Here is a 27,538-nt window from a genome sequence, read left to right as displayed (position 1 = left end):
CCATTCCTCATCAAAATTGAGTGTAAGTTTTTGGAATTAACCAGTCAAATCACTCCACCAACTAAGAACAGCCATGTACCACCACCCATGGAATTGAGAAAGAGCTATTAACCTGTTAACCCTTTACGTCCAGGCTGGATGAATTCTGAGGACATTATGTTGAGTGAAACAAGCCAGACACAATAGGGCAAATACTGTATGATGTCCCTAATATGAACTAAATATAATGAGCAAAGGCATGGGCTTAATAGCTAGAAGACTGGTTACCAGAAGAGAGGAGGAGGATAGAGAATGGGGAGCAGAGGAGTAATTTGTAAAGAATAGGTAATAAGGGGAAGCAGACTTGGCCCAATGGATAGGGCATCCACCTACCACATGGGAGGTCCGCAGTTCAAACCCCGGGCCTCCTTGACTGGTGTGGAGCTGGCCCATGTACAGTACTGATGCACGCAAGGAGTGCCGTGCCGCGCAGGGGTGTCCCCCGTGTAGGGGAGCCCCACGCACAAGGAGTGCGCCCCGTAAGGAGAGCCGCCCAGCATGAAAGTGCAGCCTGCCCAAGAATGGCGCTGCACACACAGAGAGCTGACACAAGATGACGGAACAAAAAGAAACACAGATTCCTGGTGCTGCTGATAAGGATAAAAGTGGTCAAAGAAGAACACATAGCGAATGGACACAGAGAGCAGACAACTGGGGGGGCGGGGAAGGGGAGAGAAATAAAAAAAAGACTAGGTAATAAGGTTGATTATAAATGTTTGGAATTGGATAGAGGTGATGATAGCACATCAGAGTGAATGTAATTAGCAGCACCAATGTGGGGGTATGACTGGTTGAAAGGAAAGTTTAGGGTTGTGGATGTCACTAGAAGAAAAGCTAAAGAATAAAGCATGGGATTGTATAGCATAATGAACTCTGCTGCAGATTATGAGTATGGTTAATAGCGCAATTACAAGAATGTTCTCCACAAATCAACAAATGTATTTTAATATTACAGGATGTTAATAATAGGGTGGTATTTGAGCTAAAATGCACCTAAAGCAAACTATGGACTGTAGTGAATAGTATTACATGAACAGTTTTCATCAATTGTAAAACAAAAGAGAGATAATTATCCTAAGCAGCAGAAACTAGACACAAAGTACTGCATATTGTTCAATTCCCTTTATACAAATTGTAAATACAAATAAATTTATAGAGATGGAATTAGATTAGTGGATATGTATGGCAGGGGAAGGACAGAAGGATAAGAGGTGACTACTGGGAAGTGTATTTGGCCCAACGGATAGGGCGTCTGCCTACCACATGGGAGGTCCAAAGTTCAAACCCAGGACCTCCAGATCGGTGTGATGAGCTGGCCCACATGCAGTGCCGATGCACGCAAGGAGTGCCGTGCCATGCAGGGGTGTCCCCCACACAGGGGAGCCCACACGCAAGGAGCGCGCCCTGTAAGGAGAGCTACTCAGCATGAAAAAACTGCAGCCTGCCCAGGAATGGTGCCACACACAGGGAGAGCTGACACAGCAAGATGACGCAACAAAACGAGACACAGATTCCAGGTGTCACTGACAAGAATACAAGCAGACACAGAAGAACACACAGCGAATGGACACAGAGAGCAGACAACTGGGGGTAGGCGGGGAAGGGGAGAGAAATAAAAAATAAATAAATCTAAAAAAAAAAAAAAAAGGTGACTGCTAAGGGGTGGGAGACTTTTCTTTTTGTAGTAATGAAAATGCTCTACATTTGAGTGTGGTGATGCATGCACAACTGTGATTATACCAAAAGCCACTGAATGTGCAGTTTGGATGGACTGTGTGGTATGTGAATATATCTCAATAAAATTGCTCTTTAAAACTGAGTGCAAGTATAGAAAGTGGGCAGGGAATAAACAATGCACAGAGTGATAGCTGCCTCTGGACAGCCCATAACACCTCAAACATTTGACAAGGTTAACTAAATGTTATGAGTAAGAGACACTGATCACCTGTTACCTTCCTGGGAGTTTATAAACAAGACTACAGGTTGGTAACCAGACTGAATATAAGGAGACATTTTGTTTCTGATACATACATATTTTTAGACTATGCTTCTAGGGGCCATCTCTTAACCCAGGAGCTTGGAAAATGAATCCACATTGTTAGAAAATCAAGTCTTTATTTGCATTTTCCCTATGATAAGCAGTAAGATAAAGCCATTATGCTGAATTGAGTGAAATGACACTAAAAATGTATGATTTCCTTTTTTTAAAAAAACGGCATTTCCTTAGATTTCCATCCCTATCTACTGCTGAAATCCAAAAAATTATAAACTCAGAGGAAAAATATTTGAGAAAGGTATGTCTATATAGCTGATACCTTTAAGCAAATTACTGAATGTCTCTAAACCTCAGTTTCTTTTTCTATTAATGATGAGGACTAAATAAGATAATACATTCAAAGTGCCTAGAAGAGTGCCTGGCACATGGTAAACACTCAATAAATGTTAACTCTACTTCTTAGAGCTCATTTAATGCTTGCATTTTGGGAAGGGTATCTAATTTTAGTTCTGTGAAACTGAAAGGGATAGAAGAATCATCATGTGCAAACTACTTGAAAGTACTGCAATATACAGGTTCTTCCATTATTTTATTTTATGCTTTTCAAGCAAAAAAAAAAAAAAAGAATTGCAACTAAGAATAATAGTCCTTGCTTATTCTGTTTGGTGGTTTGTAGATACATACACCAGAAAAGCGTGTTCTTAATCCATTCCTGTGGGTGTGAACCCATTGTAAGTAGGACCTTTTGATGAGGCTAGTTCAGTTAAGGTGTGGCCCACTTCAGTCAGAATGGGTCTTAATCCTATTACTGGAGGCAGGTATAGGCAGAATGAAATTCAGACAGAGAGAGAGAAAGCCAGAGGGAACAGCCCGAAGCTGAATGTCACTGGAACCCAGAAGAGAAGGGAGAGTCTGGGCGAGGCTATCATGTGCCTTGCCATGTGACAGAGAAGCCCAGAAGCAAGGATCACTAGCAGCCAAATCCAGAATGCCAGAAGAAATCATCATGTTGATGACACCTGGTTCTGGATTTTTTCCTAGCCTCCACACCGTGAACTAGCGAAGCAGGTCAGCGGTTGAGTGCCTGCTTCCCATGTACGAGGTCCCAGGTTTAATCTCTGGTACCTCATTTAAAAAACAAAAACCAAAAAACTGTGAGCTAATAAATTCCCATTGTTTAAGCCAAGCTGTTGCATGGTATTTGCTGAACAGCCAAGGAAAACATTTGAAGCACTCTGGGAGCAAATTTAGTTATAAAATTAGAATATTGGTTTATCAGAAACTTCTATCGCAGTCGCTTAGTAAAAGAGACAAATTAAAAATACAGAAGCCCAATAAATAAACCTAAAATAAACACACAGATTATAATAATGCTTGCGTTCCTGGAATAAATCTCATGAAAAAAATTTCACAAAGGGTGACATGTTTTAATTAGAAGTTAATCAAAATTTATTGACAATAAAGATTAATACCTGCTGCCAATAACGAGCTACTTCAGGCAGATTCAGAGCCTCACAGAGATAAACTAAATTCAGAACATCTTTTTGAAAGCAGCTCCCACCAAAACCTGAAGAAAAAGTTAAAAATGACAATAATTTCACTTTAGAAGCAGACAAGAAAATCACAGTAAATTATGTGACAAACTTTTTACCACACTAATTCAAAGGGCCTATACTGGAATCTTTAATAAATTCAGATGTTAGAAAATTAGTGGGGTTTGTAAATTGGGTGAAATTTGCATGCAATTAATCAACTCTATTTCCAAATATTTTTCTAGCTAAAATTCTGAAGTTTTAGTATAGCTACATTTAACTTTTTGTTTGTTTTCTTTCATCTACTTTTTTTTCATTCATCTAGTATCACTGCCTCACATCTCTTACTCTAGCACAGGGGTCAGCAAACTTTCACAGTAAAGAACCAGATAGTAAATATTTTAGTCTTTGAGGGTCATATAGTCTTTGTCACAATTATTCAACTCAGGCATTGTAGCTCAAAAGCAGTACAGATAATATGTCTGTATACATCAAATGGGCATGGCTGTGTTCCACTACAGCTCTATTTGCAAAAAGAAGCTGTGTCTGGATTTGGCCGGAGGGCTATGGTTCACCCACCCCTGCTTTAGTGCAATGCAGTCAGTATAGAGAGGGCTGGGTGGGCTCTGGAGTCAGAAACACCTGCCCACTCATTAGCTATATGACTATAGGCAAGTTAAAAAATTTCCCTCAGTCTCAGTCATCTCTAAAAAGGAAATACTAGCAGCTTCCTAAAAGTTTATAAGGATTAAATGAGATTATATGAAGTGCTAGCACAGAAACTGGCACATAATATGCCTTATGTAAACAGATATTTTATTAAATGGTAACTCAAAAGAAATATAGAAAAAGCTAAGGACCCACTAGTGGGAGATGGCATAGGGCCCTAAAAATGCTATTATAAAAGGACAAATGTGGCCCAATTTGTAAAAGACTATACATCTTCACACCGACCTTACTAGCTTATATCCAAAAATATTTCACCAGGCTACATTTCCAGAAGTATTATTAGTAGGAAAAGCAGACAAAAGGGAATTTATTCTACTTGTTTAAATAAGCTACTAATTGTGTTACTTCATATGTGATGTCCCAAACTTATTCCTCCTAAATGTTCTAACTAAACTAATTTTTCCCTCCTAAAATACTGACCTATGTTTTTTTTCTACCTAATTAGTCAGTAATTATTAAACAAAATAAGTAACTATTGCCTCACTTAGAAAGTCACTGGTAGGTTAAAGGCCACATGTATAATGGAAGCTTTCATTTTTTTTTAAGGGTATTAAAGATTTCCTTAAAGTTAGTGATCCAATTTAACAAATCCACTTTATTTAGAGAAAGTTTCGATTTACCAACGCTGGCTTTCAGAAACTTATTTCCAATTCTCTGGTCCATTCCGATAGCTGTTGCTACCTCTTCTACATCAGCTCCTGTAGCTTCACACAGAGCACTTATAGAGTTAATGCTGCTGATTCTCTGGGCAAGAAAAGCATTTGCTGCCTTTTGAAAAAAAGGAAAAGTAGGGTGAACTAAAATAGCAATTTTATACATCTGGATTATATTTCATCAAATTGATGCAAATTATTGAGAAATGTAAAAGATATTGATGGGCTCACTTTGCGGAAGCAATGAATGGGTTTAAAAGGGAAAACGTTTTAAATTAGAGAAGACAGAAAATTAAGAAAAAGAGCAAAAGAAGGGAAAGAGTAATAAAAAATAAATTACTATTTTAATGTACCCTTCATTTTATATTACATTTTATTAAACTTTTACAATTTCCAGAACATTTTATACCCTGATATATAATGCCCCTAGTGAAAATCATTTCATAATATGAACATAAAAGAACATTAACTTCAAACACATAGCCTTTTAATAATATTAAGCAAGTTGCTGAGCAGATGTTGCTCAGTAACCACTGAGTACCTGCTTTGCATGTATGAGGTCGCTCAGTAACCACTGTTACTGAGTACCTGCTTTCCATGTATGAGAACCCAGGTTCAATTCCTGGTACCGCCTTAAAAAAAAAAAAGGAAGTCTCTGTGTAGCTTATTGGGTTTAAGAGATAAAAGTATTCGACTTTAAATTTATTGGAGAGTTGAATGTTAATACCAACCAGTTTGGAAAGTTCTGAAGACCAAGTATTAGTAGTAAGTATCTTTTCTCTTGGAACCCAGTGCTCATATACGGCACACAGTGCCTGCACAGCTCTCTGGCCCTCTGGGGTTTCATCTCCACCAATCAGTACTCTGTCTGGGTTCTTTAAGTCCTTGATGGCTGTTCCCTCTGCCAAGAACTCAGGGTTGGACAATACCTAGAATCCCAATACAAAGGAAAATGTTAAGCTAAAATTATGGGCAACTTTAAGGTATCAATATTCACACAAGAACCAGATTCTAATGCTTCCTTCTTCGTACCTGCAAATTCAAGTTGGGTTTTGTATTTGCATCAAATATGCGACGGATACTTTCTGCTGCCCGTACAGGAACTGTGCTTTTCTCAGTCACAATTTTGTACCCATGTGAGTTTTGTACAATACGTCTAGCACAAGCTTCAATGTACTTCAGATCTGCTGCCCGGCCTTTCCCCATTCCATAAGTTTTTGTTGGAGTGTTCACCTGATGAAAATATAGGAGATAAAGAACAGAATACCTATGAGATATCCAGTGAGCTCAAGATACATCGTGGATCAACAATTAACCAGTCAAGTAGTCCCAATTTATTCTTTATTACTTCCATGGAGATAATGCATTTTATAAAATTTTTTTAAAAAGATTTATTTATTTATTTAAACCCCCCCCAGCTGTCTGTTCTCTGTGTCTATTTGCTGCGTCTTGTTTCTTTGTCTGCTTCTGTTGTTGTCAGTGGCAAGGGGAGTGTGGGCGGTGCCATTCCTGGGCAGGCTGCACTTTCTTTCGCGCTGGGCGGCTCTCCTCACGGGCGCACTCCTTGTGTGTGGGGCTCCCCGCGTGGCAGGGCACTCCTTGCGCGCATCAGCACTGCGCATGGGCCAGCTCCACACGGGTCAAGGAGGCCCAGGGTTTGAACCGCGGACCTCCCATGTGGTAGATAGACGCCCTAACCACTGGGCCAAGTCCATTTCAACATTTTATAAATATAATCACTGGGAAAAACTACTTGATTCCAGAAGCATTTGGAGAATTCATTCAATTTTTTTAAAAAGCTATTATATATGTGCCAGATACCATACTAGGCAGGGACCAAGATAAGCCCTGGAGATAATAAGGTGATTGAGCTAATTCTAGCCCTAAGGGATGCAGCTGAAATAAAATTTAAATTTTCTCTTTTTACCTCTCTTTATAATATTTTATTATGGTCTTTAAACCTGAACTTTAAAGTCCTCTCTTACTCCCATTTTTCATAGACCTAAATCAATACCTTCTAACAAATGTTTGCAATATCATTCACTAATGCTTTCTTGGTTCATTAAAGCTGGAAACTATATAGCATCTTCAGGATATAGAACACTGTGTAAAAAAACCCTCAAGTATAAAGAAAAATCATGATTTCAGAGTCTAGGCATATAGTTTTGGTTTAGTTGTATCATGGAACCTTGGCGAAGGGTGGCTGCCTTTTTACCTCAATGACTTCATTGGAAAATAACGCTCTCTCTAAAATCTAACACTTGAGTTTTTATGATGCTCTAATGAAGAGGAAAATGCTCTGAAAAGTCTAAAATTCTACACAGGAATTATTTTGAGCCAGGAGGAGGTATTAAGTCTCTTCTCTTTACAAGCTTGTAACCTAAAAGAGGCTAAATAAAGGAACCAAACTAAAATAAATCCAAACTTAAAGAATGAGTTGAGGTGTGACAATCAGGAGGAATGCATATGTATGAACAACTTCGGAAAATACCTAAAAGTGGAAGACAGGATGTTGTGAGGCACAGAGGACAAAGATGGCTAATGTAAGGGGTAAAGTGAACTTGGCTGGAAATGAGTGATCAGATGGCCTCTACTGGTAAAGGAGTTCTGAAGATAATAAAAAAATTTATTCATAACCTACCCTGTTCAAAATGGCAGAGAAAGAAGCTTCAGGGCTTTGTCCTGCCACAGAAGTTTTGAACAACCAGCAAGAATTGGCAGAAAATTCTTTCTCAAAGTGCCAGAAAACAGTTATTAAGACTGTAGTAACAGGGTGAATGCCGGATCGAGAAAAAGGCCACTTAAAAGCAACAGAGGGGAAAAGGATGTGGCTCAAGTGGTAGCGCTTCTGCCTACCACATGGGAGGCCCTGGGTTCAATCCCTGGGGCCTCCTGATGAAAAAGAAGAGAAAGCATGCCCACAAGAGTGCCCGTGTGGTGAGCAAGTGCTTGTGCGAGTGAGTCACACAGGAAGATGATGATGCATCAAAAAAAGAGAGACAAGGGGAGAGTGAAGGTGAAGTGCAGCAGAAACCAGGAACTGAGGTGGCACAATTGACAGGGAGCCTCTCTCCACATCAGGGGACTCCAGGATTAAATCCAGGTGAATCCTAGAGGAGAGAAAATGAGAAGACAACACAGACAACAAAAACCAACAGGGTGGGAGGAGGGAAAAGGGGGGGGGATAAAAAAATAAAAGTGATAAGGGGACAACCAGCAAGATGGCAGTGGAGTAAGGAGTTCCTAGAGTCAGCTCCCACTACAGGGCAGTCAATAAACACCCAGAGCTAGGTGAAGCACCTGTATGGGGGCTCCAGGAGATCAGAGAAACATCCTGCAACATCCTTGAAGGAATGGGAGGAGGAGACTGCCCATCTGCAGAGAAGATTTGATGTAGAGCACTCCATGCCATGGAGGCGGGTGCTGCCTTGTGAGCTATTCTGCAGTTGGAATTGGAAGCTCCACTTACCAAAAACAGGGGGAGGAAGACATGGTTGGGCACCAGCTTCAGCTACTGATTAGTAAATTTGGCAGCCTAAGTATAATCCTAAGGGAAGCAGATGTGGCTCAACTAATAGAGCATCCACCTAGCATAGAGGAGATCCAGGGTTCAAACCCAGGGCCTCTTGGCCTGTGTGGTGAGCTGTCCTATACGCAAGTGCTGCCATGTGCAAGGAGTGCCATGCCATGCAGGGGTGTCCCCACGTAGGGGAGCCCCATGAGCAAGGAGTGCGCCCTGCAAGGAGAGCTGCCCCCACACACAAAAAAGCACAGCCTGCCCAGAAGTGGCGCTGCACAGAGAGCTGATGCAGCAAGATGACACAACAAAAAGAGACACAGATTCCTAGTGCTGCCGACAAGAATGCAAGCAGACACAGAAGAACACACAGCGAATGGACATGAGAGCAGACAATGGAGGGCAGGGGGAGAGAAAATAAATAAAACAAATCTTTAAAAATAAATAAATAAAGTATAATCCTAAGAACAGCTAAAGTTTGAACCTGTCCAACTCAGAAAGAGGCTGGTAGCTGCCATCTTAACTCTGCACCTGGCACAAGGGGAAGTAGGGCAGACTAAAAATCACAGTGCTGGTGGAGACTGGCTTCTTTCTATCCAGATCAGAATGCATAAACCCCAGCTCCACTTCCAGTAGGGAGGAAGCTGGGGGGACCTGCGCCAACCCCTCTGGGAGAATACAGGCCACCCTGCGAAGGCTGGTGATCATTCTACTTTGGCAGTGCAAGTCGCCCCAGGAGCTATTTTGTGGCTGGAGTTGGAAGCTCCATTTCCCAAAACAGAGTAGGAAGAGATGGTTGGCCACCAATTTCAGCTACTGATTAGTATACTTCAGCTGGCTAAGGTATAACCCTAAGAATGGCTAAAGTTTGAACCTGTCCAAGTCAGAAAGAGACCAGTAGCTGCCATTTTTACTCCGTCCCTCACATGAAGGGAAGCTGGGCTGGCAAAATCACAGTGAAGGTAGGCACCAGTGTCTTTCACCCAGCTCAGCCTGTAACCCTAGCCTAGGCTTCAGCCCCACCGCTGGCAGGGAGGAAACTGGCAGGCCCTGTACTAGCCTATCCAGGTGACTATAGGTACACTTTGCTGGCACAGACTGAATAATCGGAAGTCTACCCAGGGCAACTGCAGTCATCTTGGACCCGCACTGCATAGATTGCTGCCCACACCTGCAGCTCCATCCCTGCCCCAGGCAGGGGAGAAAGGGGTATGAAGCTTCATCAGTCTCTCTGGGCAACTACAATCTAGGCCTGCCTGACTTGGATTATTCCACATAGCTGTGACTCTGTCCCTATCCCTGGCAAAGGAGAAAGTTGGGAGAAGCTTCACTGATCCCTGAAGCAATGAGGATAGCTTGAGCTTCCACAGCTTAGAGCACCAACTACATCTTTGGCTCCTACTGCACAACCAGTAAGGGAGAAAGACCAAGAAAGCCCTAAACTAAAGAGAAAAACTGCACCCAGAATAAATACTCTAGTAAGCCAGATGTCAAGACACCAAAAATAATTACAATCTACACCAAGAAAGAGGACAATATGGCCAGTTAAAGGAACAAGATAAGCCTCAAGAAAGCCTCAAGAAGACATAAAGGAGTTGAGACAACTAATCATAGATGTTCAAACAAATCTTCTTAATAAATTCAATGACATGACTAAAGAGATTAAGGATATTAAGAAGACATTGGTGGGGAAGAGGACTTGGCCCAGTGGTTAGGGCATCCGTCTATTACATGCGAGGTCCATGGTTCAAACCCCAGGCCTCCATGACCCACGTGGAGCTGGCCCATGCACAGTGCTGATGTGCGCAAGGAGTGCCCTGCCACACAAGGGTGTCCCCCATGTAGGGGAGCCCCACTGGGCACAAGGAGTGTGCCCAGTAAGGAGAGCCGCCCAGCATGAAAAGAAAGTGCAGCCTGCCCAGGAATGGTGCCGCACACACGGAGAGCTGACACAACAAGATGATACAACAAAAAGAAACACATGCAGCAAATGGACACAGAGAACAGACAACAGACAATGGGGGGAGGGGGGGGAGAGAAATAAAATAAATCTTTAAAAAAAAAAAAAGGCCTGCTGGTAGGTGGTAGATTCTTAAAGGAGATAAGAGGAGGACTGCGATGGACTACTGATGTTTAATATGTTTTCATTAGCTTTACTGTAAAAGTATGGAAATGTATAGAGTGGATGGTAACACACAGTGAGTAACAGCAAGTTTATAAATGGGAATGTGGCTGAAAATGGTTGTTTCTAGGGATGCAAATGCTAATTGATAGGATTCTGGAGGATAATCTAGGAACTGAAAAGCACAGTAAACCCAGAGGTGGATGAGAATTGTGGTTGATGGTACAGATGCAAAAATGTCCTTTGTTAGCTAGAGCAAATGTATATCACTATTGCAGGGTGGTGGGAATGTGGAGAAGCATGGGAAAAATACAACTGGAGTGACCTATGGTCTGTGGTTAGCAGTAATAATGTAATATTCTTGCATCAATATCAAAGATGTACTGCGATGATAATGGGGCAGTATGGAAAATGTGTGCCAAATGTACAGTATGGACTTGGTAAAAGTCAGATATTATAATCTGTAACCAATATTCCACCACAGTGTGGTATGTTGACAGAGGTGTGTTGTTTGGGAATTCTGCACATGTGCATGACTGTTCCCTAAGTTTACAACTTCTGTCATAAAAATATATTTTAAAAATAATAATAGGGTGGGTTGGGGAGAAAATACATCAAATTTAAGATAAAGACTATAAATTAGTAGTAAGATTTTGACAATCTTCCTTCATAATTTGTAACAAATGTCTCACGACAATGCAAGGTGTTGGTGGGTGGTCAATGTATGGGACCCTGGTATGATGTTATGCATGTTTGCTTTGTGAGTTCGCAACTTTTGCTATACACTTGTTTATGTATGTTCATAAAGAAATGATATAAAGATAATAATAATAGGGTGAGTTGGGGGAAAATACTTTGGTTAGTAGTAATATTTTGATGATTCTCTTTAATCATTAGTTAAAAATGTTTAACAACAATGCAAGGTATTGGTGGTGGAGTGAGGTATGAAAGCCCTGTATGATGTTATATGTGTTTGTTTTGTAAGTTCACAACTATTATTATACTCTTATTGTTTATGTATGAGTGATAAACTTCACTAAATTTTTAAAAATTAAAAAAAAAAAAAAAGGATCTTGTGAGTCCTGGCTCGCACTCCTCCTACCCACCACCAGCACAGGGCAAAGCTGGCCTGTGTTCCCAATGCGGATCTCTGGTCCCAGTTTTGGAGGGAGCAGTGTAATCCCCATGCAAATACTGGGAGCATGTATGTGGGAAGCTGCCTTTGGCACTGGTGTTGTATCGGCCATCTTGTTACCAAACGCCATCTTAGATACTAACCCAGTTAAGTTTCTGTTTCCCCATCTTTGCTGAAGTAAGTTAAGTTTCTATTTCCTCCTTACACCACCCCCCGGGCTCCGACTCGGCACTCCCTAAAGCGCGCGCAAGTTTTTCCGTAAACACTGCCGAACAACCATCTGCGCATGCATGTGGCGCGAAAACCGAAAATCTAGTTACCCAATCACTTACCGACACATGCGCTGTCATCAGTGCTACCACCTCCTTCATTCCTGGCTATAAATACCCCTGATTGACCCTCAATAAACGAGACTTGATCAGAATCCTGTCTTGTCTCCATTCTTGTGTCTCTTGTCTCTGTCTTTGCGTCATTTGCTTTGTTCTAGATTCCCCCCGTGTTGGCCCGAGCTGCGGGCAGTCCGGGTCACATGTATATTTGGCCTAAGCTGTCTGGTAGTGGCTTGAGGGACTTGCTGTCCCAGATCGTGCCCTGCATGTACAAAGTGGTTCACAGAGATCTACAGAACGCTAGGACAGCAGTCAAGTCATACTGCCTAGTACAAGGGATTGCTGGCTGTAGGATATACAGTGCAGTGCCCAGGACCATGAGGAAACTATTTTCTAGGGAAGAAGGGATATTCCTATCCACATAAGCAGGGAAATTCCTAGAGCCGAATGCACATGCCCAAGAGAAGACACATGAAAGGACTAGGGAGTTAGAGCTATTCTCTAAACTAATTTTATGGATAAGCCCTGAAGGAGTGCACAGGCACAGGACAATCTGAAAAGACTGGGAAAGGCGTTTCCTTTTTTTTTGTTAACTCCTAGCATTCAAGGAAAGCTCTGTCATAACACTAACGATATGTAAGCTTAGGGAACAGATGCCTCAGAGTCCAAATTCCTGTGATAACACATTTAAATATGAAAATGTCCAGGTTTCAACAAAAGATTACAAAAGGTATACAGAAAGAGGAAGTGATAGCATAGATAAAGGAGAAGGCCCAGACCAGGGACATATCAAATAAAGACTTAAAAAAAAAGGGTCCTAAATATGCTTAAAGAACTAAAGGAAAACAGGAAAATAAAAGATGAACATAAAGAGAATCACAAAAGAGAGATGGAAATTATGAAAAGGAACCAAACAGGGCTAAAGACCATAGTAGAAATAAACTCTATAGGGGAGTTCAATAGCAGATTGGAACTGCCAGAAGAATCAGTGAATTTGGAGATAAGACAATTGAAATCATTCAGTCTGAGGAGCAACAAGAGGAAAGAATGAAGAAAAGTGAACAGAGATTGAGGAACCTGTGAGACACCACCAAGTATACCAATATATATACACATTGTGGGAATCCCAGAAGGAGAAGAAAAAGAGAGGGGCAGAGAGAATATTCAAAGAAATAATGGCTGAGGTAGTCTCACATACACACACATACATAAAATCACATGTGATCACGTTATCTGCACTTTCAAGTTCTAGATCTCAGATTAGAACTTTTTTTCAAGTCTACTTGTTCAATAACCTAAAATGGTATTTGACAGGGTTTGGTATAGTCATAACAATCAAAATTCAATTGGACAACTCTATACTATGCAATACTGTGGCTTAATATCATTGGATTTACAATTAAAATACAATGAAACTTTTTTTTTTTAAAGATACTTAGATTACATAAATGTTACATAAAAAATGTAGGGGATTCCCATATGCCCCACACCCACACACACACTTTCCCACATTAACAACATCCTTCATTAGTGTGGCACATTTGTTACAATTGATGAACACATATCAGAGCATTGCCACTAAATGTGGATTATAGTTTAAACTCTCTCCCACATGAAACAGTTAAATAGATAAGAGTACCTTAAAATTCACACAGCATAGGAAATTACTTACAGAAATAAATACAAGATCAGCTTCTTTAATGGCATCATCAATATTGGTTGAAAAAAAGAGATTCTTTCCTCGGCAAGATTCTACGACTTCCTTTAGTCCTGGCTAGAAATAAAAAGAGAAAAGGAGTTGTATATACAGTTTATCAGTCCTACAAGACAACTTAATAATACAGAATTTTGATAAAAGGGACTGTTAATTTAATTTAAAGGTTTAAACTTGCTTTTGAATAATAACTTTGTAGAATAGAATGGTCATACACCAAAGGCATGAGTATACACTAAATAACATTACTAAATATAGCAAAATTGAATTGTACAATCAGGGCAGCAGTTCATTTTAATGCTGTGTCATTGTTTATCACGTAGTTTGTTTCATAATAGTTAATTATTGACTCAAGTATCAAACACAATTATCAGAAAATTCAAGGTTTTGTCATTTCAAGCAAACATTAGATTTTGCATTGTCATTATGAACGTAGGTTTTTACTGCCAACAATTCAAGTAAAACAACTGCTGTGAAACAGTCAATATTTACTGAGTATATACATAAACACTTGTCTAAATCCTATCGTAGGGAACACTTCTATTCAAAATGTATTACTTTTCCCCATATAATTTAACAATTTTTGTTAACAATACAAGCTGTATCATACTACCTATCAAGTATTCTTGCAAAAAAAAAAATAATCAAGCCTAAATCTGAACAAACCTCTAAACCTAACTACCAATTTGCAGAAAATACAAGGTACAGAAAAACAAGTGAAAAAACCAAAACAGACAAAAAAAACATGGGGATTCATTGAACAAAATGTACTGTAAAATTTTCTACAGGATAAACAACTTGGTTTATTCAATAAACAAACCGAAGAGATAATTTAAAAAGATGGCAATTAAAATAATATATATTACAAGATAATTAAGGGAAGCAGATTTGGCTCAACAGATAGGACGTCTGCCTACCACATGGGAGGTCCAAGATTCAAACCCAGGGCCTCCTGACCGGGTGATTAGCTGGTCCATGCGCAGCGCTGACACGCACAAGGAGTGCCCTGCCACGCAGGGGTGTCCCCAGCATATGGGAGCCCATGAGCAAGGAGTGCACCCCGTAAGGAGAGCCACCCAGAGCATAAAAAGTACAGCCTGTCCAGGAATGGCGCCATACACACAGAGAGCTGACGCAGCAAGACGATGCAAAAAAAGAGATGCAGTATCCCAGTGCTGCTGATGAGAATACAAATGGATACAGAAGAACACACAGCAAATGGACACAGAGAGTAGACAACTGGTGGGGCGGCAGGGGAAGGGTAGAGAAATAAATAAAAATAAATCTAGGGAAGCGGACTTTGGCCCAGTGGTTAGGGCGTCCGTCTACCATATGGGAGGTCCGCGGTTCAAACCCCGGGCCTCCTCGACCCGTGTGGAGCTGGCCATGCGCAGCGCTGATGCACGCAAGGAGTGCCGTGCCACGCAAGGGTGTCCCCCGCGTGGGGGAGCCCCACGCGCAAGGAGTGCACCCGTGAGGAAAAGCCGCCCAGCGTGAAAAGAAAGTGCAGCCTGCCCAGGAATGGCGCCGCCCACACTTCCCGTGCCGCTGACGACAACAGAAGTGGACAGAGAAACAAAAAGCAGACAAAGAAACAAGACGCAACAAATAGACACCAAGAACAGACAACCAGGGGAGGGGGGGAATTAAATAAATAAATAAATCTTTAAAAAAAAAAAAAAATAAATAAATAAATCTAAAAAAAAAAATTAAGAGATATCAGTTGCCATGTACAGATCTATTGGCTTCCTTTTTTTCTTTTTTTAAAGATTTATTTTTTCATTTATTTCTCTCCCCTTCCCCCTCCCACGGTTGTCTGCTCTCTGTGTCCATTCCGTTCTTCTGTGACCACTTCTATCTCTATCAGGGGCACCGGGAAACTGTGTTTCTTTTTGTTGCATCATCTTGTTGTGTCAGCTCTCTGTGTGTGCGGCACCAGTCTTAGGCAGGCTGCACTTTCTTTTGCGCTGGGCGGCTCTCCTTATGGGGCACACTCCTAGCACATGGGGCTCCCCTACACGGGGGACACCCCTGCATGGCAGGGCACTACTTGCACGCATCAGCACTGCGCATGGGCCATTTCCACACGGGTCAAGGAGGTCCGGGGTTTGAACTGCGGACCTCCTATGTGGTAGGCGGATGCCCTATCCATTGGTCCAAGTCCACTTTCCAAGAATTTCTTGATATAAAGAAATTAATTTTTAATAACGATAATGTATTTGTATTTTAAAAATAATTATCTTTTGGAGACATAGAATGAAATGTTTATGGATGAAATCATACAACTCATGATAGTGGTAGTTAAGAGAATGGATTGGCCATGTTGATAATTGTTGAAACAAAGTGATGGGCATATAGGGATTCATTATACGCTTTCTCTGCCTGTTTTACATGTTTGAAATCTCAAAAATAAAAAGTAAAAACAAAACAATACAAAACAGACCTGCACTGCTGAAGCTCACTCTTAGGGTAGAAGGGTCAAACAGTAACCACAATATTCACAAAGTTTAGAAAACAATCCACATAGCAAAATGAAAGCTATTTCTGGGTCCACAGATCTAGAATTATATCCATAGGCAACTCGCTTTTATTTATAGTTCTGAGGCCTTTTAACATAAATGACTGAAGGAAATGTAAAATATAAACTCAGATTTCCATTTGTTTGAGTTAAACATTTTAAAAGATTGGCAAAATATACAAATCATCTGACCACAGATATGGTATCATTAATCACTGTAACTGTTTCCTTAGTTATTTTAACTAGGTGCTAGAAAGTTAGAGTAAAAGGTTATGAAGCAAGAATTTGCAGAGAATAATATCTGATTTGGTCCTACATGTAATTTACTAATATTTAAATTAAAGTAACCTAAAATCGGAGCAATGAAGAATTTATACTAAGCTTCATTAAGATCTCAAAATGATGGGAAGTGGCTGTGGCTCAATCAGTTAGGCTCCCGTCTACCATATGGGAGGCCCTCAGTTCACGTCCCAGGGCCTCATTGTGAAGACAGGCTCACCCGCACCCGCACCGCATGGACACAGAGAGCCAAAACAACAAGCAAGCTGCAAGGGAGGGGGAATAAAATTAAATAAATACAGACACACAGAAGAATGCACAGTGAATGGATACAGAAAGCAGACAGTAAGCAAGACACGGGGGGGGGGGGGGGCGGGATAAAAAAAAAAGATCTCAAAATGAGCAAGTATATTGTGTTAAAATCAATGGGATATTTGTATATACAAAATATCTCCAAAACGCAGGAGCAGTTAACAATATATGTTCTACCTATTAGCAGACTCATTACATAATTATATACTTAGCAATTAGAATTTATGATTTTTTATAAAAGAGCTCAAGTCTTTTGATAGGTTAAAATTATCTTTCTAAAAACACTTTGAAAGATAGGAATAGATGGGAAGCAGATTTGGCCCAACAGACAGGGTGTCCGCTTACCACATGGGAGGTCCAAGGTTCAAATCCAGGGTCTCCTGACCCACGTGATGAGCTAGCCCACGCGCAGTGCTGACGCATGCAAGGAGTGCCCTGCCATGCAGGGGTGTCCCCTGCGTAGGGGAGCCCCACATGCAAGGACTGCGCCCTATAAGGAGAGCCGCCCAGCGCAAAAAAGTGCAGCCTGCCCAGGAGTGGCACCACACACACGGAGAGCTGACACAGCAAGATGACACAACAAAACAAGACACAGATTCCAGGTGCTGCTGACAAGAATACAAGTGGACACAGAACACACAGCAAATGGACACAGAGAACAGACTGCTGGGGGCGGGGGGAAGGGGAGAGAAAAAATATCTTAAAAAAAAAAGGAAAGAGAGGAATAGAAGGAAACTTCCTCAACATGATAAAGGGCATATATGAAAAACTCAGAGCTAACATCATAGTCAATGGTAAAAGGCTAAAAGCATTCTCTCTAAGATCTGCAGCAAGGCAAGGATGCCCACTATTGCCACTATTCTTCAATATTGTGTTAGAAGTTCTTTCTAGAGCAGTTAGACAAGAAAAAGAAAGAAAAGGCATCCAAATTAGAAAGAAGGAAGAAAACCTTCACTCTTTGCTGATTACACGATCCTATATATAGAAAGTTCTGAAAAATCTACAACAAAGCTACTAGAGCTAATAAACAAGTTCAGCAATTTGGTGGGATGTTAAGATTAAGATGCAAAAATCAGTAGCATTTCTATACACTAGGAATGAGCAACCTGAGAAGGAAATCAAGAAAATAATTATATTTACAATAGCAAATAAAAGAATCAAATACCTAGGAATAAATTTAACTAAGGATGTGAAGGACTTGAACACAGAAAACCACACAACATTGCTAAAAGAAATCAAAGAAGATTAAATAAATGGAAGGACATTTCATGTTCATGGATTGAAAGACTAAATAATATTAAGATGTCAATTCTATCCAAATTGATTTATAGATTTAATGCAATCCCAATAAAATTTTGACAGCCTTATTTGAAGAAATCGAAAAATCAATTATTAAATTTATATGGAAGGATAAGGGGCTCTGAATAGCCAAAAACATTTTTAAAGAGAAGAATGAGGTTAGAAGACTCACAATACCTGACTTCAAAGCTTATTACAAACCTACAGTGGTCAAAATTGCACGGTATTGGAACAAAGATAGACATACTGACCAATGGAACTACATTGAGAGTTCAGAAGTAAGCCTGCACATCTACAGCTAAATGATATTTGACAAGGCCTTCAAGTCCACTCAACTAGGACAGAATAGCCTCTTCAACAAATGGTGCTGGGAGATCTAGATATCCAAACCCAAAAGAATGAAAAAGGATCCCTATCTCACACACCCTATACAAATATTAACTCAAGATGGGTCAAAGAACCATATATAAGAACCAGGACCACATAAGAACCATAAGAACCAGGACCACATAAGAACCAGGACCACAAAACTCTTAGAAGATAATGTAGGGAAGCATCTATGAGATCTTGTGGTAGGCAATGGTATTCTAAACTTTACACTTAAAAGTACAAGCAATGAAAGAAAAAATGGATAAATGGGACCTCCTCAAAAGTAAAAACTTTTGCGCTTCAAAGGAATTTGTCAAGAAAGTACAAGGGCAGCCTACTCATTAGGAGTAAATATTTGGAACCCACTTATCCAATAAGGGTCTAATACCCAATATATATAAAGAAATTCTAAAAAAAAAAAAAAAAAAGAAATTCTACAACTCAATAATTAAAAGACAAGACAAGCAACCCAATTTAAAAAAAGGGCAGGGGGGGAAGCAGATGTGGCTCAAGTGATAGAGCTTACGCCTACCATATCGGAGGACATGGGTTCGATCTCTGGGGCCTCCTGGTGAAAAAGAAGAGAACGCATGCCCACATGATAAGCCAGTGCCCACGCAAGTGTCTGCATGGTGAGTCAGTGCCTGTGTGAGTGCCCACATGGTGAGCTAGTGTCCCGTGCAAGTGAGTCATGCAGCAAGATGATGACGCATCAAAAGAGAGACAAGGGGAGAGTCAAGGTTAAGCGCAGCAGAAACCAGGAACCAAGGTGGCACAACTGACAAGAAACCTCTCTCCCCATCCCCAGAGGTCTCCAGGATCAAATTCTGGTGAATCCTAGAGGGGAGAAAATGAGTAGACAAGACAACACAGACAGCAAAAACAGCAGGGCAGGAGGAGGGGAAGGGGGGAAAATAAATAAATAAATCTTTAAAAAAAAACAAAACGGGCAGGGAAGTGGATATAGCCTGAGCAGCTGAGCCCCTGCTTCTCACATGGGAGGTCCCAGATTCAGTTTCTGGTGCCTCCTAAAAACAAAAAACAAACAACAAGCAAACAAATGAAAAAACACACACACACACACACACACACACAAAACCAACTCAGGGGAGTCAATGTGGCTCAGTGGTTGAGCGCGGGCTTCCCATACATAAAGTCCTGGATGCAATCTCCGGCCCCAGTACCTCAAAAAAAAGAAACAGGGCAAAGACTCGCACACTTTCCAAACAGGAAATACAAATGCCTAAAAAACACACGGAAAGATGCTCAACATCACTAGATGCTAGGGAAATGCAAATTAAAACCACAATGCGATATCATTTCACACCCACTACTAGACTGACTGCTATTTAAAAACACACACAAACAGAAAACTGCAAGTGTTGGAGAGGATGTGAAGAAATAAGAACACTCATTCACTGCTGATAGGAATATAGAATGGTGTAGCTACTGTGGAGGGCGGTTTGGCAGTTCCTCAGGAAGCTAAGCATAGAACTGCCATATGATCTGGCAATCCCACAACTAGGTATACAAGAACTAAGGGAAACGGACTTTGGCCCAGTGGTTAGGGCGTCCGTCTACCATATGGGAGGTCCGCGGTTCAAACCCCGGGCCTCCTTGACCCGTGTGGAGCTGGCCATGCGCAGTGCTGATGCGCGCAAAGGAGTGCCGTGCCACGCAAGGGTGTCCCCCGCGTGGGGGAGCCCCACGCGCAAGGAGTGCGCCCGTGAGGAAAGCCGCCCAGTGTGAAAAGAAAGAGCAGCCTGCCCAGGAATGGCGCTGCCCACACTTCCCGTGCCGCTGATGACAACAGAAGCGGACAAAGAAACAAGACGCAGCAAATAGACACCAAGAACAGACAACCAGGGGAGGGGGGGGGGATTAAATAAATAAATAAATATTTAAAAAAAAAAAAAAAAAGAACTAAAAGCAGGGACATGAACAGATATATGCACACCAATGTTCACAGTGGCATTATTCACAATTGCCAAGAGATGGAAGCAACCCAAGTGTCTATCAACTGATGAATGGGTAAACAAAACGTGGTATATATATGTGATGAATATTATTCAGCTGTAAGAAAGAAGTACTGATACATGTGACCACATGAATGAACCTCAAGAACCTTATGTTGAGTGAAATAAGCCAGGCACAAAAGGACAAATACTGAATGATCTCACTGATGTGAAATAAGTAGAGTGGGCAAACCCATGGAAGTGGAGTCTGGAAGATAGGTTACCTGGAGATAGAAGAGGAGTAGAGAATGGTGAGCTTATGTTTAATCTGTGCAGAATTCACAATTAGGTTAGACTGTAATTGTTTGAAAATGGATGGAGGTGATGGTGGTGCAGCAATGTAGTGTGTGCGTGAAATGATTGAAAGGGAAAGTCCTGGAATGCAAATGTTACTAGAAGGAAAGCTAGAGGATTAAAAGGGGGATTGTATAACATAGTGAACTGAGGGGTGGCCAAGGATTGCGGTTAATAATAAAACGAGAAACTGTGTTCAGGAACTATAACAAAGGTATGTTACTAGCACAGGGTTTTTATAGTAGGGTGGTATATGGGGGGAAATCTTATTATCATAGGTATGTTTTCTGGACAGGATCCACACCATAGCTATCAAATTTTAAAATTCCATCCTGGGGAAATCCTGCCACTTTCTGAAATAAGATGGTAAAAAAACTCAGGTATATGTAAGTCTTGCCTAATAAAAGAAAACAAGCTAATATGTCAAGACCTCCATCCTTTTTTTTTTTTTTTTTAAAGATTTATTTTTATACTTTATTTTATTCACCCCCTTTCCCTTATGGTTCTCTCATTTGTCTGCTCATTGTTTGCTCACCTTCTCCAGGAGGCACCTGGAACCAAACCTGGGACCTTCCACATGGGAGGCAAGTGCCTAATGACCTGAGCCACATCCACTCTACACAGGCTGCGGTGCCTGCTGGCTTGTGGCATTCTCGTTTAGGTGTCTGCTCATTGCAGTGGGTGCGCCGTCTAGCTTGTCTTCTTTAGAAGGCACTAAGACCCGAACCCAGGACCTCCCGTGTGGTAGGCAGGCGCCCAACTGGTTGAGTCACATCTGCTTCCCAAGTCTTAGATCTTAATGCTTGCACTTTTGAATTTTATTCCTGTAATAATGAAACTAAGCCTAATTATAATTAATGCCTAAGAATTACCTCCTAAAATCTATATGTTACTCAAATATGGCCTATTTCTAAGCCAGGGTTCTTTTTCTTTTTTTGGAAAAAAATTATTTTTTATTGGAACTCATCAGAACATCAGATATACCTGGTGTTGGTTAGCAAGAACCATTTGTACATTTGATACTGATGGTGCCAAAACCAAAACAGTGACTGGACATGATGCTGAGAACAAAAACTTGATTTTGGAGAGGAAGATAAAAGCCAGTCAGATTTAATAAGGATGCAAAACCTTGTACAACAAAATCCTCTTACAAAATATAAATTTAAGAATACCTGAAAGGATAATCTGAGGAAGGAAAAGAAAGAGAAAAGGAGGCCAGCAGGAAGGTGGTAGGAGAAAGGGGAATGAAAAAAGAAGAAGAAAAAGAGGAGATGAAAAGAAGAAAATACATTTGGGCACAACAGAAGAGCAGAAACCCACCTGCCCAAATGGCATTAAAGCCTTGCTATGTAATTTCTTCATAAAACAAGTCATGCTGACATACAGTCCTCTACCTCCCATCATTTGATTTCAAGAGGTAAATAAAGAAGCTCCCTAGGAGGGGGACATGATGTTGCTTGAAAACCCAAGAAAAAACAAAAACAAAACACATACCCCACAGTCTCATTTCCAATGTTCACTGTTTTTAAAAAGGGATAAATCCACCTGACAGCAGGAGAGGAGTGGGACAGGGAGAGAAGCTGATAGATTTCAGACAGCCTGACTCCTGGGTAGGGGTGGGGGAATGACACGTATGGTGGTCTCCTGGTTGAGAGAAGGGAAAAGAGAAGAGAGAGAGAAAATAGTAAAGGAGAGGGGACAATTAAAACACTGGTGTCTGATCTAGTTTACTGTGTTAAAAAGAAAAGCCACATGCACAGCAGGCCTCCGGGGACTGAGGGCCCACACTGCCCACTGTGTGGCCAGGGGTGGACACTACTAGCTCCTGGCCTTGTCTCTGTTCCTTCACAGGTCAGAGTGGAGCTGGGCCAATTCGGCTGCTATTGTTGCTGCGGCGGCGGCACCATCTGGTCAGTCTGCTGGAGTCAATGTCGAGGGGAGGGGCAGGTGGACAGGCCATATGACGGGAAAGAAACCTGAAACGCCTTATTTCAAATAAAAAAAGAAAATAGCAGTCTATACACAGTTGTTTGTTTTGGTTCAGTACAAAGAGAATAAAAAGTCATTGCTTTTGATGGTCAGCAAACACCCAGTTCTGAGGAAGAGGAGAGGTGACACCCAGCAGGTGGATTAGTACCCCAGTGGTTGGTGGGGTGCCTGGTCTAAGTCAGGGTTCTTAACTTTTTTTTGTTCCACTGACCCCTTTGCCAGTCAGGTGAAAACCATGGAGCCCTTAGTAAGTCTACACTATACTATATATTATTTAATAAATATAGCACAGCTGCACCAACACGTCCCCACATGAATAATGTTTTTTTGAATTTCAATTCAAGCTCACAGACCCCTTGTGTTAAGAAGCTGTGCTCTAAGCGAAACTCTGCAAATAAACTTGGTACCTTTCTCCCAATGTGGAACATGACTCCTGGGGATGAGCCTCCCTGGCACCAAGGGATATTACCAAGTGTTAATCAGTGATGCATTTGGAAAAAGACCTTGACCAAAAGGGGAAATGTTAAATAAAATAGAGTTTTTACAGCTAAGAGATTTCAAAGTGAGCTGGGAGGTCATTCTGGAGGTTACACTTATACTGGTTTCAGGCAGAATCCACAAACTGCCATAGTAAACAAAGCCTCAAACAAAAGTGCTCTTGAGGGCTCTAGGGATGTCCAGACAGCATAGGCAAGCCACACAGCCTCATGAAATCAAACTTTCTCGGCGGGCCCTATTTGAGAATACATGAAAATCTATCTCCCAATATAACATACTTTACTCATTTATAATCCCCCTAATCATGATTCTTCTACTCCTCTTATTTGAACCTATAATTTTCAATATACCTGTTAAATATATTTCCCAGACACTTATATCATTGGGTTATTCATATGCTTGTTGAGCACTGAAACCCAGAAGAGTTGTGGCCAACTCTTACTTTCCAGTTCTTCAGCCTTGCCCTGGACAACTAACAAAAAGATGGTGATGGGCATGTCCCACTCCAAAAACATCTTCAAATGCAAGCAAAAACAATTCCTTTTCTCTGCCCCATTATACATGTCTGTTCTCAACCTGAAGCAGTCAGAATAGACATCAACCCAAATCCCTCAAAACTGAGGGATGAACAAAAATAAGGAGGGAGGATAACCATGGACCATAGCAGATTTATTGCTATTGTAGGTATGATCTTTACGAAGAGTAACTTGTAACACTGATATAAAAAATAGTAAAAAAGTTTTTAAAAAGGACATTATTTGGATGTAGGAAAAAAACTGGAATATAGAATGTAAGCTTTAAATCAACATTAAATATCTTGAACTTGCTAACTGCCCTTAAGGTGATTACATAAGTGAATATCCTTGTACTTAGGAAAATGTACATGGAAATATGTGTTCAAGAAGTATGATGTGTGTAACCTATTCTCAAAGGTTTATGAAATAAATGGATAGAGCAATAGATGATAGAATGATACGGTGAAGGTGGAAAATTGTTAAAATTGGTGGGTTTGGGTATATGTAGAATGGGGGTCTGTTGGAGCTCTCTGTATGGGTTTAATTTTTGCAACTTTCCTGTAAGTTTGAGATTACTTCAAAATAAAAATTTTTTTAAATTATCTTTCAGGGAAGCAGACATGGCTCAACTGATAGAGTGTCCATCTACCATGTGGGAGGTCAGGGATCAAAGCCAGGGCCTCCTGACCCATGTGGTAAGCTGGTCCACGTGAGGAACTGTCGCGTGCAAGGAGTGCCATGCCATGCAGGGGTGTCCACCGTGTAGGGGAGCCTCATGTGCAAGGAGTGTGCCCCGCATTGAGCCACCCCGCGTGAAAAAAGCACAGCCCGCCCAGGAGTGGTGCCTCATACATGGAGAGCTGATGCAGCAAGATGACGCAACAAAAAGAGACACAGATTCCCGGTGCCACCGAGAATGCAAGAGCACACAGAAGAACACATAGCAAATGGACACAAGACAGCAAACAACAATTGGGGGGGGGGGGGCAGGAATAAATAAAATAAAATCTTAAAAAAAAAATTATCTTTCATTTTACTCAGAAAAAGCAAAGCAAATTAACCATTTTGTTTCAGAAATTAGTGATAATATTGCTTTTAATGAGTAAATAAAAAGTATTCAGTGAAATATAATGAAATAAAGTGTTTCAATTGTTAAATATTAAGAGTATCTACTATACTATTTTCTGAGTAAAAACTTAAATATCTTATTACCATATTTGATTGGACAGTCATTATTGTTTTCCTTATCAGAGAGATTGTTTTGGTACCACTTTAGGCTAATATAAAAGCTACTTTTTTATTAATATCTTTTTTTTTTTAAGATTTATTTATTTATTTCTCTTCCCTTCCCTCCCACCTTGATTGTCTGTTCTCTGTGTTTATTTGCTGCATCTTCTTTGTCCGCTTCTGTTGTTGTCAGTGGCACGGGAATGTGTGTTTCTTTTTGTTGCGTCATCTTGTTGTGTCAGCTCTCCGTGTGTGCGGCGCCATTCCTGGGCAGGCTGCACTTTCTTTCACGCTGGGCGGCTCTCCTTACGGGGCGCACTCCTTGCGCGTGGGGCTCCCCTACGCGGGGACACCCCTATGTGGCAGGGCACTCCTTGTGCGCATCAGCACTGCTCATGGGCCAGCTCCACACGGGTCAAGGAGGCCCGGGGTTTGAACCGCAGACCTCCCATGTGGTAGACGGATGCCCTAACCACTGGGCCAAGTCCGCTGCCTATTAATATCTTTTAACCATAAAAATATAAGCCGATGGAGTAAAAAAAGCAATAAACATTTGTGGGGTTTTTTTTTAGATTTATTTTTTTATTTATTTCTCTCCGCTTCCCCCCCCCAGCCCTCAGTTGTCTGCTTTTTGTGTCCACTCACTGTGTGTTCTTCTGTGTCCGCTTCTGTCCTTATCAGTGGCATCAGTATCCTCTTATGATCTCTTTAATTTCTGTAGGGTCAGTGGTAAGTCGCCCCTCCCATTTCTGATTTTGTTTGCATCTTCTCTCTTTTTTCCTTTGTCAGTCTAGCTAAGGGTCAATTTTTTAAATCTTCTCAAAGAACAAACTTTTGGTTTTATTAATTCTCTTTTTTGTTGTTCTCAATTTCATTTATTTCTGCTCTGATCTTTGTTATTTCATTCCTTCTGCTTGCTTTGGAAATAGTTTACTGTTCTTTTTCTCGTTCCTTCAGCTGTGTGGTTTGTCATTGATTTTAGCTCATTCTTTTTTAATGTAAGCACTGAGGGCTATAAATTTCCCTCTCAGTGCTACCTTAGCTGCAATCCATAGCCTCTGATATGTTGTATTCTTGTTTTCATTTCTCTCAAGATATCTACTGATTTCTCTTGCAATTTCTAATTTGACCCACTGATTTAATCTTTAAGAGTGTACTGTTTAATCTCTGAATATTTGTGAATTTTCTCTATTTCTGCTTGTTGTTGACTTCTAGCTTTATTCCATTATGATCAGATAAAGTGTTTTGTATAATTTTGATCTTTTACAATTTATTGAAATTTGTTTTGTGACCGAACATATGGTCTATCCTGGAGAAGGATCCATGAGCACTTGAGAAGAATATATATCCTGCTGCTTTGGGGTGCAATATTCTGTATATGTCTATTAGGTTTAGTTCATTTATCATATCATTCAAGCTGTTTCTTTATTGACCCTAGGCCCAGATGTTCAGTTCAATGATGAGAGTGGTGAATTGAAGTCTCCAACTATTATTGTAGAGACATCTATTTCTCCCTTCAGTTTTGCCGGTGTTTGCCTCGTATAATCTGGGGTGTCCTGGCTAGAGGCATATATATTTATGATTGTTATTATTAATATATAATGTCCTTCCTTGTCTCTTATATTAAACTTTTTAAAAGAGAAATCTTACTCTTTTTCTACACTCTCACTTCTGTTATCTCCTACTGTTAAGTGCTCTGACAAAGTTTACAATGACCTCCGTACTAACAAATTTAATGAATTTGTTTTAGTCCTTATCTCTCCTCTATTTGGCATAGTTGACAGCTTCTCAATCAATCAGCAAATGTCTACTGAGCACTTAATTTGTGCTGGCCGTTGTGCTACTCACTCATAATCAAGACTTACATCTTTGTGGTGCTTGCACTACTTAAAATTCTTCTGGTTTTGGGATCACAATCTTTGACCAACCATCGCTTCTCTATGGCATTTCCTCCTTCACCACCATCAAACACTTTTTCAGGTTTGTCTTGGGCCCATGCTTTGTTCTTTCTACATGCTGCTCTTGGGAGAGCTCAACCACTCCAATTTTAACAACCACCTGCATGATTCCTAAATTTATATCCCTAGTCCTGATTTCTCTGCTAAACTCTTAACATATATCCAACTGCCTCTTGAGCATCTCTGTCTGGATGTCCCAGGGCCTCTAGAATTAAATATGCCCAAACAGAATCCACCATTTCCTTCCCACTACCCTCTACCACATTCGTCTTATATTCCTAATCATAACGGCACAGTCATGCACCTGGTCATCCAAACCAGACACTTGGATCATTCTAGATTCTTTCCTCTCTTTCATCCTTTTTATATTATGGTCAATCATCAAGTCTTATTTTTTCTTCTAAATATTTCTCTAACTAATCTGATGAGTCTCAGAGCAAATGGTTTGGGAGGTAGAGCAACAATCAAGGAGGATGTATACTCCTGAGAAAGCACATTA

The 27,538-nt window shown here is 40.8% G+C and overlaps 1 protein-coding gene across 4 annotated transcripts in view; it reads right to left on the bottom strand.

The window, feature by feature from the left end:
- The window catches only part of UGDH (UDP-glucose 6-dehydrogenase), a 55,365-nt gene that overhangs the window by 5,262 nt on the left and 22,565 nt on the right, over window positions 1–27,538 (bottom strand). For all 4 annotated transcript variants that reach the window (XM_071216931.1, XM_058299588.2, XM_071216926.1 and 1 more), the window contains 5 exons: window positions 13,725–13,826; window positions 5,982–6,182; window positions 5,681–5,878; window positions 4,917–5,064; window positions 3,508–3,602 (listed from right to left, as the gene is read on the bottom strand). In XM_071216931.1, the coding sequence (XP_071073032.1) occupies window positions 3,508–3,602; window positions 4,917–5,064; window positions 5,681–5,878; window positions 5,982–6,182; window positions 13,725–13,826 (744 nt within the window). The remainder of the gene's footprint in view (window positions 1–3,507; window positions 3,603–4,916; window positions 5,065–5,680; window positions 5,879–5,981; window positions 6,183–13,724; window positions 13,827–27,538) is intronic.

Source organism: Dasypus novemcinctus, chromosome 1, assembly GCF_030445035.2.
Source record: "Dasypus novemcinctus isolate mDasNov1 chromosome 1, mDasNov1.1.hap2, whole genome shotgun sequence".
In the NCBI taxonomy this organism is placed as follows: Eukaryota; Metazoa; Chordata; class Mammalia; order Cingulata; family Dasypodidae; genus Dasypus; species Dasypus novemcinctus.
This window is presented reverse-complemented; position numbering and strand designations above follow the sequence as displayed.